The sequence below is a fragment of the Phalaenopsis equestris genome, unplaced genomic scaffold (genome assembly GCF_001263595.1).
Source record: "Phalaenopsis equestris unplaced genomic scaffold, ASM126359v1 Scaffold000002, whole genome shotgun sequence".
Taxonomy (NCBI): domain Eukaryota; kingdom Viridiplantae; phylum Streptophyta; class Magnoliopsida; order Asparagales; family Orchidaceae; genus Phalaenopsis; species Phalaenopsis equestris.
Window position 1 is genome coordinate 34028941 of NW_018164444.1, and position 17772 is coordinate 34046712.

The following is a 17772-nucleotide window of genomic DNA, read 5'->3' on the forward strand; positions in this document are numbered from 1 at the left end:
TGTTGCCTGCGGAGGAGCGACGGAGGCGAGATCGAGCAACACTTGCGAAAGAAGGTCGGCTGCGGGGTTGAGGGTAGCCGAAGGAAATTTTGGAGCCGAAACGCGGATCGCGGGGATATACCCGCGATCCGCGTGTAACATAAATAAAAAAAGCTGTTCTCAAAAACGCAGACAATACGTGATTTTCAAACGCTATGACGGCGTTTTCAAAAACGCCGCCGCACATTTAAGCTGTCCCAAACGGGGCCTTAGGCTCATCACCCATGACTTATCTACTTGATTAACCGAGCCACCATTATATGCATTTACATTGAAATTCACAGGGTGTTGGTATGCTTTGCACATATTGATGGACTTCACAAAGACAATAATGCATTAGGATGATTGAAAGTGGATGTGATATTTACAAACAATGGAAATATTTATAGGAAACCTTGACATATTGCTGCATTTTTCAAATTTAGCTAAATGAATAAAGAAATTGCAAATTTTATGAAAATGCTTGGTTGAGTCCATCTAAAGTTGAACACAATTTTAAAAAATTTCATAATTCATGAACTATATATAAGATGATCTGCATGTTGACATTGTTTATAGCGGATAATATATATTATTTGTTTTATAATTGAAACTACAAGGTCTTCTCAGCATTGAATGGTTTTTAGATTTACGACCTTCATTATTAAACTAGTTTGACTATTTGAGCTTACTAAACTAATTGCAGCTTGGCTTGATCCTAGGACCTATTGAGCTAGGCCATTTATAAAAATTGACTTGGTTGCAAGAGCACATTGAGCCAAAAATGATGGCTTTGCCTTTTGGCTTGTTCAGTATGCACAATAGCTTAGCCAACTTCGTATAACATTTACAGAGGTAGTCATCTATAAGAAAAATAGGACTTAAAGTCTTTGTATTGTTAAGTTGATAAGCTACTCCTTCATATATCTTTTCAATGTTGAAGGGCCCTTCTCAATTTAGGCATTACGCCCACTGTGAAAAAAGCAATAGGCAATGTCTTGATGATGCATGGCCACATTTATTTTTTTTTATATTTTTAATTTCCTTTTTATTCCGGGTAAACATGACTTCAATATATAATGCAAATTAAAATTTCTAACAAGTTTCATCCACTACTGCTTGAATATACCAGCACATAGCAAGATTTACATTACAGTTCACGGTTATGCAAACTATAGAATAGGGACAAGATGTGTCGGTGCTCCATACCTTGTTTTCATCAAAATCGTAATCAACCATAGCGTCTTTGTTGAGATTGAAGTACTCCTTCAAACATTTACAGCTCTCTGCAGACCATAGGCGCATTACCTGTAATGGCAAAATGGAATACTTCATCATACAGACTTATACAAAAATTCATTACAAATGCAAGATCCAGAAATCGCTTCTCGATAAATGCAATAAAAACCCACTTTGTCTCTCTTTAATTATTGGTATAACATAGAATATTGGCTAATAGAAATGAAGGGAATAAAGTACAAGGAATCAAAATTAGTGAAAATGAAAACTATGAGAGAGTTACAGTAAATAAATTCCAAACCTTCTAAATTTTGTACTTCACGTGACTTAGCATGAGGAAGTATAAGTGAAAATAGTTGTGGATTTTAGTACCTATAAATTGTTGAGAAGAAAAGGTGGAAGAAATAAGGAAGTCAAGAGAAGAAAGTCAAGAGAAGAAAGGCAGGAAAAGGGAAGGAGGATCAACGAGATAAAGAATGACAAAACAAATGTCATTTCTTAATTCATTAATCAACCATCCTACAAACTAATGGACGTTATAACACTAATAACATTAAAATAATAGCAAACATATCCAATTAGAATATCATTTTAATCTTAAAAATTGACAAAAAGATAAAAAAGTTCAAACCATATAAAATAACAGCTAACATAACTATATCACCAAAAATAAGATTAACTATGAATATTAAGAAGTAGATGTCTTGAACTATATCAATTCTTCGAGGTACAAATAACTCTACTTCAAAAAAATTTTAAAATTTCATTGGATAAGAAATTGAAGGTCGCTAAATGTATAATTTACCATTTGAAAGCCAATTAAAACCATCCCATAGAAAACGCCATCTCGAAGTAAGGATAACAAGTTGGAATTTCATAATGAAGAAAAGGTACAGAAACAAAGAGTGATACCAAAAACAATAATATTAATTGAAGACCTTCAACATTTTTTTATATCAGTTGAAAGTACGACAAACACTGATAGATAAAATCAAGGCAGTTCAGAAAATTAATACTGAATATCCAAAACCTCTGAAACAACTTTAATCAAGAAAGAGGTTGGTTATAAATATTGATGAAAATGATATAATCAGAAATAAGTTATAGTTATAAGTGCCTGTTGATTCTGATTTGAGAAAGAAAACTCTACATGAAGCTCATCATTCACACAGTTCATCCAAGCAGCATAAAAATGTGCAAGGACTTCAAATTGATATTTTGGCGGCCATGTATGAACTGCAAAATATGTGTCTAAATGTCAAGCTTGTTTGTAAAGGCTAAGCATCAGAGACCAAACGGATTGCTACAGTCATTGTCAATACTTGAATATAAATGGGAAGAAATTGTATCGATTTTGTTATGGGATTTCCCTGATCCAGACAGGGCCACGACAGTATTTGGGCAATTATTAACAGGCTAATAAAGGCAGCTCATTTCTTATCAATCACACACACAGATTCAATTAAAAAATTAGCTATATTATATGTTAAAAAAATATTAAATGAAGGATATTCAAAAATTTATTGTTTCTGACAGAGATGGAAGATTCATGTCCAGATTATTGAAAGACATTCAACAAGGCATGGGAACGGATCTGCACATTTCTACATCATTTCATCAACAAACTGATCAACAATCAGAAAGGGCAATTTAGGTACTGGACGATATGTTGAGGCTTTATGTTCTCGACTTTAGAGACAGTTTGGGAGATCAAATTCCAAAGACCAAGCTCGCCTACAATAATAGCTATCAGTCTGGTATCAAAATGGCCCCTTATGAAGCATTGTATGTCAGGAAATGCAAACTTCCATTAAGTTGGGTTGAAGTGGGTGAACATCGAATGTTATATCCTAAGTTGGTTTATGAAACCACAGAAAAAACCAGATTAATCAAAGACAGATTAAAAGCTACTCAGGATCAACAACAGAAATATTATGAACCAAATCACAAAATATTAGAATTTGAAATTAGTGATTTCATATTGTTAAAAGCCAGGCCAATGAAAAGTGCAGTCAGATTTAGGCGGAGGGACAAGTTGAGTACAAAATACATCGATCCTTTTGAAATTATAGAAAAGATTGATCCAGTTGCTTACAGGCTAGCTTTATCTATCGATATGTCAAATACTCATGATGTGTTTCACATTTCAATGCTAAGAAAATGGGTTTCAAATTAGACTAGAGGATTTCACATTAAGACATCGAAGGTCAAAAAAATTTAACTTATATTTAAGAGTCTGAAATCATTTTAAAAATTGATGTTAAAAGCTGAGGAACGGACATTCTTTTTGTCAAGATAAAGTGGAAGCGCATGCCTAAAAAGAAGCTATATGGGAAAAATAAAAAGAAATGCGACAGAATTATCCTTCTGTTCAAGTAAACTCAGCAATTTCGAGGATGAAAGTCTTATGAAGAGCGAGTTGTAACACCCAATATTTGAGAAACCAAGTAAAAGTTCAACAATTATAAAATGTACCAAAAATTTGCATTTCCCGAAATTCGACCGAAACAATTTTATAAAATTCTATATGTTGAATAGATCAATTTATTATATAGCAATATACACTAATTATGAATATAATGAAAGATATTAAAATAATAATATATTGAGTTAATTAAATTTAATTAACCTTAATCATTTCTTAAGCTCCCACACCCTCATTGTTCCCAGTCGACCTCTCCCGCGCTCAGCTGCTCATGCAACGACTTGATTAGAATTTACGACTTAAAGGTATTTTGGGTGAGTTATAATGTCACATTCACTTCCCCTCTCCCGATTCATTCCCTCAAGCGAAAGCTTCACCCCGCGCATTATAACACAAGTGGGATTCAACAATAGTCATGCACATGCAGAGTGTAGCATTCGACAATTCAAGGCTTCGGGACAAAATCGGTGAGTAGAAAACCCTCTTTCATGATATTCCAGGAATTTTTTCCTGTTACTTCCATTTGGACATTTGCCACAAATCGGTGCACTTCTTCAATTCCAATAGTTGTAGCGGAGACAAACCTATGTCGAAAGCGAGGAAATTGGTTTGTGGAGTTCCATAAGGGCTTTGGCATAATTCGTAGGTTGTTTACGCTAGACGGTGAACTCGAGACAAACTTGGGAAAACTTGTTGCAGTGTTACTCCGTCAATTCAAATGAGATAATTTTGCGCTAATTTAAGAAGCACTAAACTCTGTAGGTTTTCATGTGATTTTATGTTTGACACAGTTGCATTTAGAATTTCTTCCAGATTAAAAATGAATATCTGCATTGACTGTATGAATGCAAATTGATTGCACCATATGATACATGATTTTTATCATGTTATAAATGTGATGCATGTGTTTATGAAAACATTGATTGCAGGTATTCATTTACTAGGATTCATGCATATGATATATAAAATATCTATGATGAATGTTTATTACAAGAATTATGCTTTAACAAATGTCACAAGTGTTTTTATGGGTAGGGGTGTAAACGAGCCGAACACGAGCGAGCCCAGGCTCAGCTATTGTTCGGCTCATTGTTCGGCTCGTTTGCTTAGCGAGCCGAACATGAGCTGTTCACGAAAAAAGTCGTTTTGACAACTCGTTTTGACAACACTAATCACGTAACCATAAAATGTTAAAGATTAGGACAAAATTTAAAACATCATTTGAATCTAATTTAATAATTTTTATTCTATTTTCTTAATTAATATTTTTAATTGATTATAAATCTTTGTAGCCTTGTGGTCAATTAAGTTTTTTTTTTAAATAATACTCATTATATATATATATATATATATAATTGTTTAGTAGTAGACGAACACGAACAAATAAAATTTTGTTTGTGTTCAGCTCGTTTATATCTCTAGCGCAAAAAAATTTTGTGTTTAGCTCGTTAGCTCAGCGAACTAGTCGAACACGAGCTTCTTAACGAGCCAAACACGAGGTGTTTGCGACAACGAGTCGTTTTGACAGCCCTAGTTATAGGCACGTTATTACAAGAATACATGCAAGTACCGATGATAAGTATTGATGGATTCCCGACTCCTAATTTTCATATAGTGGCAAACCTCTGAGAATCGTTGGGATTATAAAGCGACGTAATGTGAGGAACCATTGGTATCAAGAGGGCAATTGATAACTGTTATTTTGGGATGGTCCAACCTTTATCAATAGCTATTGTAGCCTTCGGGCTGGGTGACAGCCCAATGACATGCATGACAAAAGAATAATTAAAGCCCATATAATTACAAGTGACATTCCTATGATCAAGCTGACTACTCTTATGAACATGTTTATGACTATATGTTTATGATTATACACGAATGAATGAAAAAAATATTCTATATAGCAATCATAATTTCATGCACTACATGTCATTTCTTTTCATGTTTATACATTTAAAACATGATGTGTTATGTGTTATGATTATGTACATGAATTTCATATAAGCATGCATGCATGTTTTTTTTTTGTCTACAAAATTTTATTTTAGCTTTAATTATTTCGGAGAAGTTATTATTGCTCATTCTACATTGTTGACATACAGAAAGGGGTAAGAAACACCGGGGCGAGTAGCCAAACGTGACTTGTACAACTTTTATATTATAATTTTGGGAGCTTGTACAAACTTTTGGATACATACTATCATTATTTTGGACTTCACAGCTTTGTATAGATATATATATTTTGATGATATGATTTTCACACTTACAAGTATATGCATATGAATGAATTATGAAATGAAATGTATCATGTATGTTTGTGGCGATTTAATTAAGACAAGTTTATCACCCACTGAATCCTGATTCTACAAATCAAAATGATTGTTGGTGAAAATTTAATCTGACAGAAGCATTTGCCTTTGTCGCGCCTTTACCGATACTTAGCGGGGGTCAGTTGGGGTGTGCCAGATATTGTAGAGGGAACTATAAAGAATATGATTAAAATAATTATGGAAGGAAATATAAATGTTATGAATGAGAAAATTGTTAAGGATGTTCTAAAGGACACTATGAGGAAGTGATTCAAGGGATGACAACGAATTTGAATTCAATAAGGGACATCGTTGAAGCCATTGTGATTTCCAGAAAGAAATATTTTTTTTTTCCTTGACAAGGCAAGTTAGCCTCTCATTAGTAAAAGATTAAGGGGACAAGCAACCATATGTCATGTCCTCCATACATATTGACAGATACTTGAAAGCATCTTTGTTAAATAAAAACATACTAAATAAGTGTCATAGTTAAAATGACAAATAGCAAAAAATTTTATGAGAATTTATGCTGTATCAAATTTTATCCAGAGCATTAGAGCTTTGGTTGGGTTTCATAACCTTGAGTTAATCAAAAAATTTTAGCTGCACATATAAAAATTGTGTGAGAATGGGTGGGCAAAAAGATCTCGTTTCTATCAATAATTGTAACTATTAGTGAAGATGAGATAATATAAAATCGACTTCCGTGGTTCGCACATGTACATATAAATGGTATAAGGTAGCTAAATTATTATAGAAGATTAGGATGGAAAATAAATTTACCAAAAGTAACGAGCATAAAATTTATGCAAAAAAAAAATTGTTCATAATAAGTTTATCGCCTCATGTAACTCTTGGCCTCTGTAATAATAAATGGAGGCAAAGACTGAAAAAGCAAACACCAAATAGTTATAATAATGTTATTGATAATGACTATGAGTAGGATGCAGAGATCAAAAGACAAATATATTTCTTTATATTGCATTAACCAAGGAAAGTATTGCTGCACAAGTGTTTTTTAACGTTCCTAATATAATAAAGTATGAGAAACAAGATTGAGAATCAACTAAAAATCCAAATGAGCCAACTGCTACATGCTTCCATTATTAATAAGATACCAAAAAAAAAAACAAGGGGCATTTACATACATACCACCCAATTCCTATTTATTTACATATCTAACACCTAAAATTTTATTTTTACATTTATATCCAAATCTTATCCAAATCTTTCATATCACATCAAAAATACCACTATTTTAACTTTTAAAAAGTGAAAGACAGCATTTCATACATAGGTAAGGTGGCACATATGTAAAAATTGAAGTTTAGGTGTTAGATATGTAAATACCTATGAATTGAGTGGTATGTATGTAAATCTTCCAAAAAACAAATGTGTATCATAATGAACTTTGTCATTATTATCCCATCTTTCAGTAAGACTACACCTACAAGCATGCAAGGTAACGCCTTCCCACGGCATTTGGTCAACATAAATGCATGGATTAATAAAAGCACTGTAACCGAGTATGTAGGTCATATCAGGCAATTTGACAACAGAACATAACAATAAAATAAAAATAAATTACTTCCTTCAAGCGGAAGAATGTTTAGTGTGGTGTGCTTTATTTGCCGTCATAAATGAAACCTACTAAACAAATATTTTAAATATGCATAACTTCAGATGATTCAACCTTTAAGAAAAAAAAAGAGTATTATGGGAATCATGATTTATAACAGGTGGATGTAGATAATGGGCATTAACCTTCTATGTGAAAACTGTTCATTGTCCACACAATTAGTGTTAATATTTTCAAATGCAAGATCAAGATTATTGGTGCTTATCTGCAATCTAAGATGATCTGGTAATCTATTTCAAAAAATTTTCACCATTGATCAAACATGATGAACAAAAAATGGCTTGTTATGCCACCTAATTAAAAGAAATAACTCTAAATATTTTTTAATTGGATAAATTGAAATTGTTCTAGATGTCCTTTTATAAATGATCAATTTTTTTTCATTTATTTGGGACTGCACCAATAAAATAATGAATAAATCATCTAAAAACTGTATGAAGTTTGGCATCATCAATGTTATGATGAAGTTAAATGTGATTGGTCTTGGTTTACCATTTGAATGTTTAATGATTGAAAAAAAAGCAAAAAAAATATTGAGAAGGAAAACGTCTAACATGTTAAAGGGTGAAAATCTATCTTTGTAGCTAATTATATTTGTAGCTGGAATGATGAAGAGAAAATCAATTATGTTATAGAGATGTTAGCATGCCACCCGCTGAGAATAAAAGATAGTGAAAAATTAAATGATTTGCACGTGTATGACCAACAAAGTAGATGAAACTAATTTGAAACAAATAGCAAGAGAAAGAGTAGACCAAATGTTACGAGACTAGAAATTGAGTCATGCATTATTTAAGTTAACATCATATGGAATGCAACAAAAATGAATCGAGTAAGGGTCTGTTTGGGGCAGCTTGTGCGTCTCAGAATAAGCAGCTTCTCCTGAAACGTGGCCCGGGGGTCGACCCGTGGCCTGCATTAAGTATAAAAAACTCAAACGCGGCAGACAGCGTTTTCAAAAACGCACAAACCAAATGGTTAGGCGGCGTTTTTTCAAAAACGTCGCCGCACTTGCCGCACTTATAAGTTGCCCCAACGGGTCATAAGTATCCACAAAGCAAAGTCAAAATGATTGACGCAATGCTAATAGCGATGATAAGATAACAAATGCCGACAAATAAAGTTGATAAACGGTAAAATGTAAACTTCTCTTTAGCTTGGAAGATTAAAGTTTTCATTCTAATATCAAATTCATGGAATAGAAATAATTTATTATAGAGAAATTTACATACATAACACACAATTCTAATGTATTTACATATATAACACCTAAACTTTCATATTTAATATATAAGACTTCGGTGTGATAAACCTATGTATGAAAAGGTTTATTTCACTTTTAAAAAGTAGGTGATAGCAATATTTTAGATGTGATATTAAGGATTTGAGTGTTATGCATGAATATATGAAAGTTTGGGTGTTCAATAGGTAAATATATAAGAATTGTGTGGTATAAATAGATTGAGCATAAATACCTTGTCTTCTGCTCCTGAAAGAATGAGCCCTCTCCTCAAACGACATAAATCAATCCTAAAAGACAATAAAATAAAATAAAACTATTGCAGCATAACCATGATAAGGTCTGGTAGAAAAATATCTTAAAGTATGTGGAAAAAAAACTTTCAAATCAATTATCTGAGCAAATTTGTGACAGGTCTAATTGTAAGAATATTACACTTATGATGATCTTATCTTGCTAGATAACAAAATAAAATAAACAATATAATCATAGTTGGAGAATGCTGCACCATAAACTTAGACCTAAAACCTATAATTTCTGACTAAGCAGTTGCAATTTAGGTGAACTTTAGGAGTAAGCAATAGAGTAATGAACCTGAATCATTTTGAATGCAGCTCTTATTTCAATAATCTCAACTTCGTTGGGACCCTCAACTGAGACGATCAGGAAGTTTAGCTTTTGTGGAAAACATTATAATAGTGAGGAGCTTTCCAAAGTGCTAAAAAATTGAATGTGATACTTTTGATGAGCCAATTATAATCTCCACAAATATTATTAGTAGCATTATTAGATGTAATCATTTTGTCAAAAAATAAGCATTGGTTAGAAATGCTCTGTTTATTACAACAACAACAAAGCCGTAATCCCACTACGTGGGATCGGCTACATGAATCATTTTTCTCCATTGCGTCCTATTTAGTGTCATATTTTCATTTAGTTCTAATAAATTAAGATCATTTTTTATACAATAAGTCCAAGTTTTCCTAGATCTACCTCTGCCTTTCTTAACATAAGTCGAATCTAAAACATCTACTCTCTTAATCGGATCATCAGATGGTCGACGCTTAATGTAACCAAACCATCTAAGACGACTTTCTCTAATTTTTTCCGTCACAAGAGCTACATCATTCCTATCACGGATATAATCATTTCGCATTTTACCTCTAAGTGTCAAGTCACTCATCCACCTAATCATTCTCATCTCGACAACGCTTAACTTAGTATTTTGCTTCTCTTTTAAAGGCCAACATTCAGCGCCATAGAGCATTGCAGGTTTCACCACCGTCTTATAAAATTTTCCTTTCAGTCTAAGCGGTACTTTTCTATCACACAAAAGGCCCGAGCATTCCTCCACTTCAACCAACCAACTTGAATTCTACTATTAACATCCTCATCTATATCACCATCGCTTTGAACAACAAACCCGAGATATCTAAATCGTTCACACCTTTTAATAATTTGATCATCCAAAGTTATACTTTTCACTAAAGTTACTACTACTAAAATTACATTCATGTCGTGATTTTGTTTTACAAGTTTTACGTTGACTGTCGACTACCTAACGCAACCCTCCACTTTTCACACCTGGGTTTGGGACGACCGGCAATGGCTCTGTTTATTACAATAATAAAAAAATTATATTTTTTAACACGATAGCACGATGCATTTTAAAACTTGGACTCAGAGAGTTAAACAATTTTCTCATCCTGAGCATTGCAAAATAATGATGTTTTGAGAAAAAAAATACTTAAGTTTGACAAATTTCGAGAAAATAAGTTGTAGTTTAAATATCAAAAGTTTTGTACAATTTAGCAATTCATCAAAATCTACTATAACCAAATGCTCATTCCAAACGCTGACAGTAAAAAAAATGAATGTGTGACTTAATAGCTAACCAACTGTGCATTATCATTGGGCATATAAAATTAGTAAATTAGCTGAAATAATTACGCACACAACAATTAATTACATCTCAAGAAATTAAATCAAATGCTTAAATTCAATTATCAATATGGTTCTACCACTTATGTTACGTCCTATAACAGAACCAAATATAAAATTAAAATGCTTATTATCTTCCATATGAAAAATCTAGACAGATGGTCCGTTGAATGTGAGAACAGGTGCCAGGTTAACAAGCAATTTAAGTATGATGTGATCATACACCAGTTTGGAGTCTAATTTTGATTTAAAAGAAATTAATAGTATGCTTAGGTGCTAGGGAATTTTCTTCCTGATCATCCTTAAGAAAGACTATATTATTTTCAATATTTTTAATATAATTAGTATCTTTAGCAAGAGGATTTAAAAGATTTAGTATAGGTCTGGCTTCTCTCTAGGCTTAAATATTTGAGGAAAAAAGGCTAGGGTAAGTATAGGTTTAATTAAAACAGAAAAATTAATAGTATCCTCAACAATATTTTCATAACGTGAGCTATAATAGACTTAAGGCTTTATAATTTGTTAATAATATGAGGGAGACTTTTCAGCAATTGATTCTATGTACTCATTATTATAAAGGTGATTATAAATATTTATATTCTTGAGATGATGGATATTGGATCAAGTGACAGGATCAACCCTGTGGGTTTTCCTTACAAGATGGCATCATTCTCATCATTGAAATTCAATTTGAGGACTAAGATCAACAATTTAGCCATAATTTTATTAAATGACATAATTCTTAATTCTAATCTTAGTTAAAAGTGCTCCTGACTTCTGAAAAGTAACAAGATCATGATGATATGCTGAAACAATCTACATGCAGTGAGATAAATGAATATGCAAGATGTAACTGCAAGATATATGGTCTAACTGAAATGATAAGAATCAATACTCCTATCAACAAAAGAAATTAAATAAATGCAAGAATGAAATTTCATTACTACAAACTAAATTCATGCAAATTACATGACAATAATAAACTAAATTAAGCCTAATTCATGTCAAATGATCAATAGTAAGCAAGGTTTAATCTAATGATATTGATCACTCGCAATTTGAAGTTCAGAAAATTCAATCAAGCTTATTAGAGGGACAATTATGAAATGAAACCGAAACTGATAGATACATAAAGTTTCCTAGGCATGAGATTAGATGTGGCAATGAAGAAAATTGTAATAATAACTCTAGTCTAAGGATTATAACCTTTAGAGCATCAATTTTTTGACACAAGTACTCCACAGATGAAATCTTTGATCACAAAACAGCATTATATTAAATTATCGTTCAGTATTTAGCGTATAGCAAAAGGTACCTATCTTAGCTCCAAATTTCAATTAAAAAGGAACAACTTCGAAGGAGCAATAAGAGCATATGAATCAATGTAGCACATGATTGGAGATTAATCATTGGAGAAATAAAATACAGCAAATAATCGTAGTGAGTGGAGATTGCAAACTAGATCACATGCAGAAGCCAATGCCAAAGAAGAGAGGTCATGAGCTCTTATAAGAGAACAAAAAGAAGAGTTGAGCGGGTGCTAAAAAAGAGATCCAAGAAAAAGAAAATACAGGAAGTAAGAACAGATAAGAATAAACTAATAATAAACAAAGAATTAGAGGAAACAGAGACGACGGGTTTGGATAAAACTAGAACAAGACACAAATTAATTCAATCATCAATTAAAATAATTCACAATTAAAATTCTAGGTCCCTATTTATATTAAAGAGTCTATGTAAACAACAAGTAAAAATATTAAATAAAAGAAACCTAAATATTATCAAATAGGTAGATCCATAAACATTAACAAAAAATCTAATATTTCCTAACGCTAACAAACCAATAATATTAATAATCAATATCATGAGACTGATGTCAATCATGTGTCCTTGCTAGAAGGTGTGATTGTTAAATGGCACACAAAAAGGCTCAAGTTCCTCGATTTTTTTTCTTATTAAAGATTAATGTTATGCCTTTCTAACATATATTCTTGAAATATATTCAAACAAGCCAATTGGGATAAATGAATTTGGGACGATCAAGAAATCACTGTAAAAAAGCATTATGATGAGATATCAGAATAAAAAAGCAAACCTTGAAGAGTGGCCTCTCCATTGATGAACTTCAGAAGAACTGCCTAAGAAAGACAATCTATGTTGCTCCAACGCTAGTTTTTCAAAGTATCTCTTCATAGATGCTTCAACGGGAACTGATAAATTAGAACTTGACCTACCATGAAGACTAATCTTTTCATAAAGATCCCTCATCAAAGTAGAAGAGTAAATTATTTTGTTCCTATAAAAAAATAATATTTTAGAAAATATAACAAAAAAGTATGCTGCATGAAAAAAAAAAATCAGTCTCATAAGAACAACAAGGCCATGGAATGTAGAATGTAGAATGTAGAATGTAGAGAAAAGGTTCATTGCAACAATAATGCAAGAAAAAAACATATTGGTCGAAAATTTCAAGATATTTAAATTAATAATAAATCCTTGAAATTCACAAATACATAAACTAGTCGCAAGCCAAGGACCAAAAAAGTGTCTACGAGATATAACTCAAACATGCTACAGCAAAGCATACTTTAAATAATACAATAATCATCTAAAATGTACTATAGAACAAAAAAATTATATAAGAATGAATAAGAGAGGAAAAAAGTTGGAAAACAACTCCAATTCAGTCATCTAAAGAATTGGTTGATTCCCTTATCATTCACAAAATGTCACGCTAGAGGAAAAAAAAAAGCTTCTCCAAATGTTTTTCCAAATCGCCACAGCTTCTTACATTAAATCTTGCTGAATTTAGGTTGGAAAGGAAAATGATGAGTCAAATCCCTCTATCATTTGCACACGAGAATGGCCTACTTTTTCCATAAAAGAATAGGATAGAGACCAGATAATTGATGTCACTATACCTACAGATATCCTCTAAATAGATAAATCAATTTTTAATCATACAAGCTTATAGTATAGCATGAAAGGGCTAATTTAGCCAAAATAGCATGTAGACAACATCAAACATCTACTCTAAAGTATGCTTTTAATCCTAAAACTTGATTAAGAAAGCATACTAATCAGGCTAAAATTTTTTGGTTTGCTGGTGGTTCTTATGTCCTAGACGTCGCAAATGTCACTTCACATGGTCATGTCATTATCATCATCATCACTGTTGAAATCATCTCAACTATTTAGCTAGAGTCAGTCCCTTCCCCTCGAGCAAGATATTTTTATTTTTTCAACAGAAAAAATAGAATAATTTGATTGATCTATATGCACCAATAGGTGCATGTAAATAGGAAAATTAAATTTTTAATCAAATAAGAATATATTATAGCATCAATAATTTATTATAAGCAAGAACACAAAGAAAATATTACACATTAATGTAACTATAATTTTAAGCATGGAAATCATCATCTCAATTATAGAAGCATGTAAAAAAAGAAAAGAAAACTAAAATCTTTTGGTTTGCTTGCAAGTTCTTTCATCCTCAAAGTCATGTTTTCATGTGGTCTCACCATCATCATTTCTACAAGTATCCTAAGTATTTTGGGTTATTTTATGAATCGAAATCAGTTAAGAACAATACAAGGTGCTAACTCAATTTTGTGTCATTTAACAAGTTGATTTTCGTTGGTAGTTTTCCTTCCTAATTGTCAACATTATTTATTCAAATTAGCAGGCCATATTTCACATGAACCCCAAACAACCCCATATTATTTTTCATTATTTTAACCTTACATGAGTGTCACTCATACCATCTATATAATATAATTGTTCTTCACAATATATTTTCTATAATTACCACACTACATCATTATCCTAGTTCATAAAAGTATATGTCACCACATAAATGCATTTTATTTCACCTTGATTCCAAACTTTCAGGCAGCAAATTACTTCAGACACAAAGGGTTGTTTTAGCACAAGGTTTTAACTGAGATTTAGCTTAAAAACTGCCAAATATTTTTTTGAGACGTCAAAATTATAATGCATCTTATATTACAGTTTATGTGATTTAGAATGATTTATTAAATATTGACAATGTATGATTTAAAAGGCATAACTCTACCAACCTCCCCTGCCTCTCTTGCTCTCTCCTAGAACCTCTCCAATGCCCCCATCATGGTTGCCTCACTCCACTGTATGGCCAACTTTCTTCCTAGGAATCTCTCATTATATTATGGTTCCTTTTCCCTCGCATTGGACTTTATATGCTCACTAGGACTCCCACTTCAAAAGGATTATACCAATATTCACAATCCTTAGTCAAGTCATGTATCCGAGTATGTTTCTCATGAGATTCAAGTTATGTTATGGTATTTTCTACTTGGGCATCATAACTTGTATTATATTGAAAAATGATATCCCCATTTATTTATTAATTAAAAACTTAATTTGTATCAACGTGAAAGTTATTAACTTGCTAAACATCCTGATAAGTGTACCCAAGCCTGAAATATAAATCAACGCATATCTTCTCTGTGATTCTTAGTGATACCAAGAAGCGCTGAAAAATAAAAAATACAAATGGGGCTAGGTAGCTTGTCACCTTTAACGATCACATCAGAACAACTTATACCTTTCTCATGAAGAAAAAATCTTAAACTTCAAGCACATTTGAAACCTTTCACAGCATGATCCCCACCAAATTTCAAACCATAATTCAAATTCTCAAAATTGATAATGCAAAAGACAACTACAACCCCACTCTCGGCTCTTATCCATCAAAAAATCGCATTATTCATATAAGCTCTTGTGTGGACACACTTCAACTGGTGTGGCTGAGAGAAAGAACAGACATCTCATTAAAGTGGTTGGGTCAATTATATCCACTATGTACCCAAATACTTATGGGAGATGCAATTCTAGCATCCACTTATCTCATAAATAGGATGTCCAAGAAAGTTTTAAACTTTAAAAAAATCTCTCAACACTCATAAAATCAAACCCGCATATTCAAACCTTCACTTCTAACTTGCCACTAAAATTTTTTCGATGCATCACTTTTGTTCATCTACATCAACCTAATAATACAAAACTTAATCTCAGGTCAATCAAATGCATCTTTGTGTGCTACTCTTCAAACAAAAAAGGATATAAATGCTCCTCTACATAAACATAAAGATTTTACAACTTCATTGATGTCACCTTCTTTAAAATCAACCATATTACCCCAAATCTAACATCTAAGGAGTTTGAGAGAATAACAAATTAGGAGTATCATTCAGAAACCTCAAACTCACCTCCCTTATATCCATGATGAACCCACAGTTGTCCCCACAATCAAAAATCAAACTGAAAATGAACCTATTATTCCTCTAAATCCTCACGTCCCCCACTAAGAATCAGGAACTCCGTGAGTACACCAAAATAAAAAAATAAAAAAATAAAAAAACTCAATGAGCATGTAAGGGACAATATGTATTTATTAAAATCAAAAATGAAAATCACTATAACAAACTCCACACGCCCCAAATATTCACACAGAGGTTGGGTCAACACATGATGAATACTAAAGGAGCACAAGAATGCACAAAGTACTTGATAGAAGAATTTGCGACATCAAAAATTATTATTCTATTACAAATCTTTTGTCCATAACCCAGTAATGTGCAGGTCTCAAATTCAATCCAAAAAGTCTTATCTATTCCTGCTTGGAAAAAAGCTGGAAAAAGAGATTCTTGGATTTGAAAAGAGATTCACCAAGACTATTCTAATCAATGGGTACCTATCAGGGTCAAGTTGATTACACTTTGTTTGTGAAATCAAATCAAAAATGTATAACAGTCATACTTATTATTTATATATAATGACAAAATCAAACTTAAAATAATAAAAAATTAATGACTTCTGCATTTCAGATCAAAGATATTGAAACTTTAAGATACTTCCTGGAAATGAAAGTAGCTAGATCAAAATAAGTAATGGTCATGTCTTGAATAAAATAGACTTATTAAATGAGACATAAATATTAAGATAAAAACCAACTGACACTCCAATGGATCTCAATCGAAGAACATCAAAAGGAGAGGATAATACCCCAGCTAAAAGGAAGGTATCAAAGACTTGTGGAAAAACCTTTATTTGTCACATACAAAACCTGACATTGTTTTCTTATGGGTATAGAGCGTCAACATATAAACGATCCAAATGAAGATTATTTAGAAACAATCTTTTGAATACTGAGATACCAAAAGATGACTCAAAAACGTAAATTGATAGTCAAGAAGACTAAAAACTGTGATATTGAAATCTATATTGTTGCTAGCTAGGTATGAGAACTGACTGATAGAAGATCTACCACGAGTTAATGTTCATTTATATAGGGAAACATTGTTACATGGAGTAGTAAACAAGTAAGTTATGATGGCAAGAAGAAGTGAAGAATCTGAGTATCGTGATATAACCCTAAGAATTTGTGCAGGTAAATGACTAAAGAAATTACTGGTGGAACTTCACATGGAGAACCAAAGAACCATTAATATGTTTAGTGCTAGTCAATTAGTTGTCAGCATTTCAAAGAATCTGATACACCATGACCAAACCAAAAATATAAAGATTGAGAGAATATGAGAAGTTTAATTAAGGAGTTGTTCAGTTGTCTCCCAACTCAATATTAAATTGCTAGTATTCTTATCAAAGCTCTTCCTCAGCATCACTTCAGTGATCTCAGCAGCAAGTTTGTAATGTATGATATAAACAACACAACTTTAGTGGGAGTGTTGATATGCATATCTGGTTCAGAAAACCGTAGGTATGTTATTACATTTTAGGAGGAAAAATTATTCTCCCTTAATTATCTATTATTGTATTTTGATTTCTTTGCTTTTTATTATGATGATTTGAATTTCCCTCAAATTGTAGAAGGGTTAATTTAAGTTGTATATATATTTTTTATTTATTTAATGAGAACATAAGATAATATTTTTTCCTACAGTTACATATATATATA

General features: G+C 32.0%; 1 protein-coding gene across 4 annotated transcripts in view; it reads right to left on the reverse strand.

The window, feature by feature from the left end:
* Positions 1-17772, reverse strand: part of LOC110030580 (F-box/WD-40 repeat-containing protein At3g52030) — a 58804-nt gene that overhangs the window by 39668 nt on the left and 1364 nt on the right. For all 4 annotated transcript variants that reach the window (XM_020733371.1, XM_020733363.1, XM_020733356.1 and 1 more), the window contains exons 3-5: positions 12907-13107; positions 9106-9160; positions 1228-1326 (exon numbers count right to left, since the gene is read on the reverse strand). In XM_020733371.1, coding sequence (XP_020589030.1) covers positions 1228-1326; positions 9106-9160; positions 12907-13107 — 355 coding nt within the window. The remainder of the gene's footprint in view (positions 1-1227; positions 1327-9105; positions 9161-12906; positions 13108-17772) is intronic.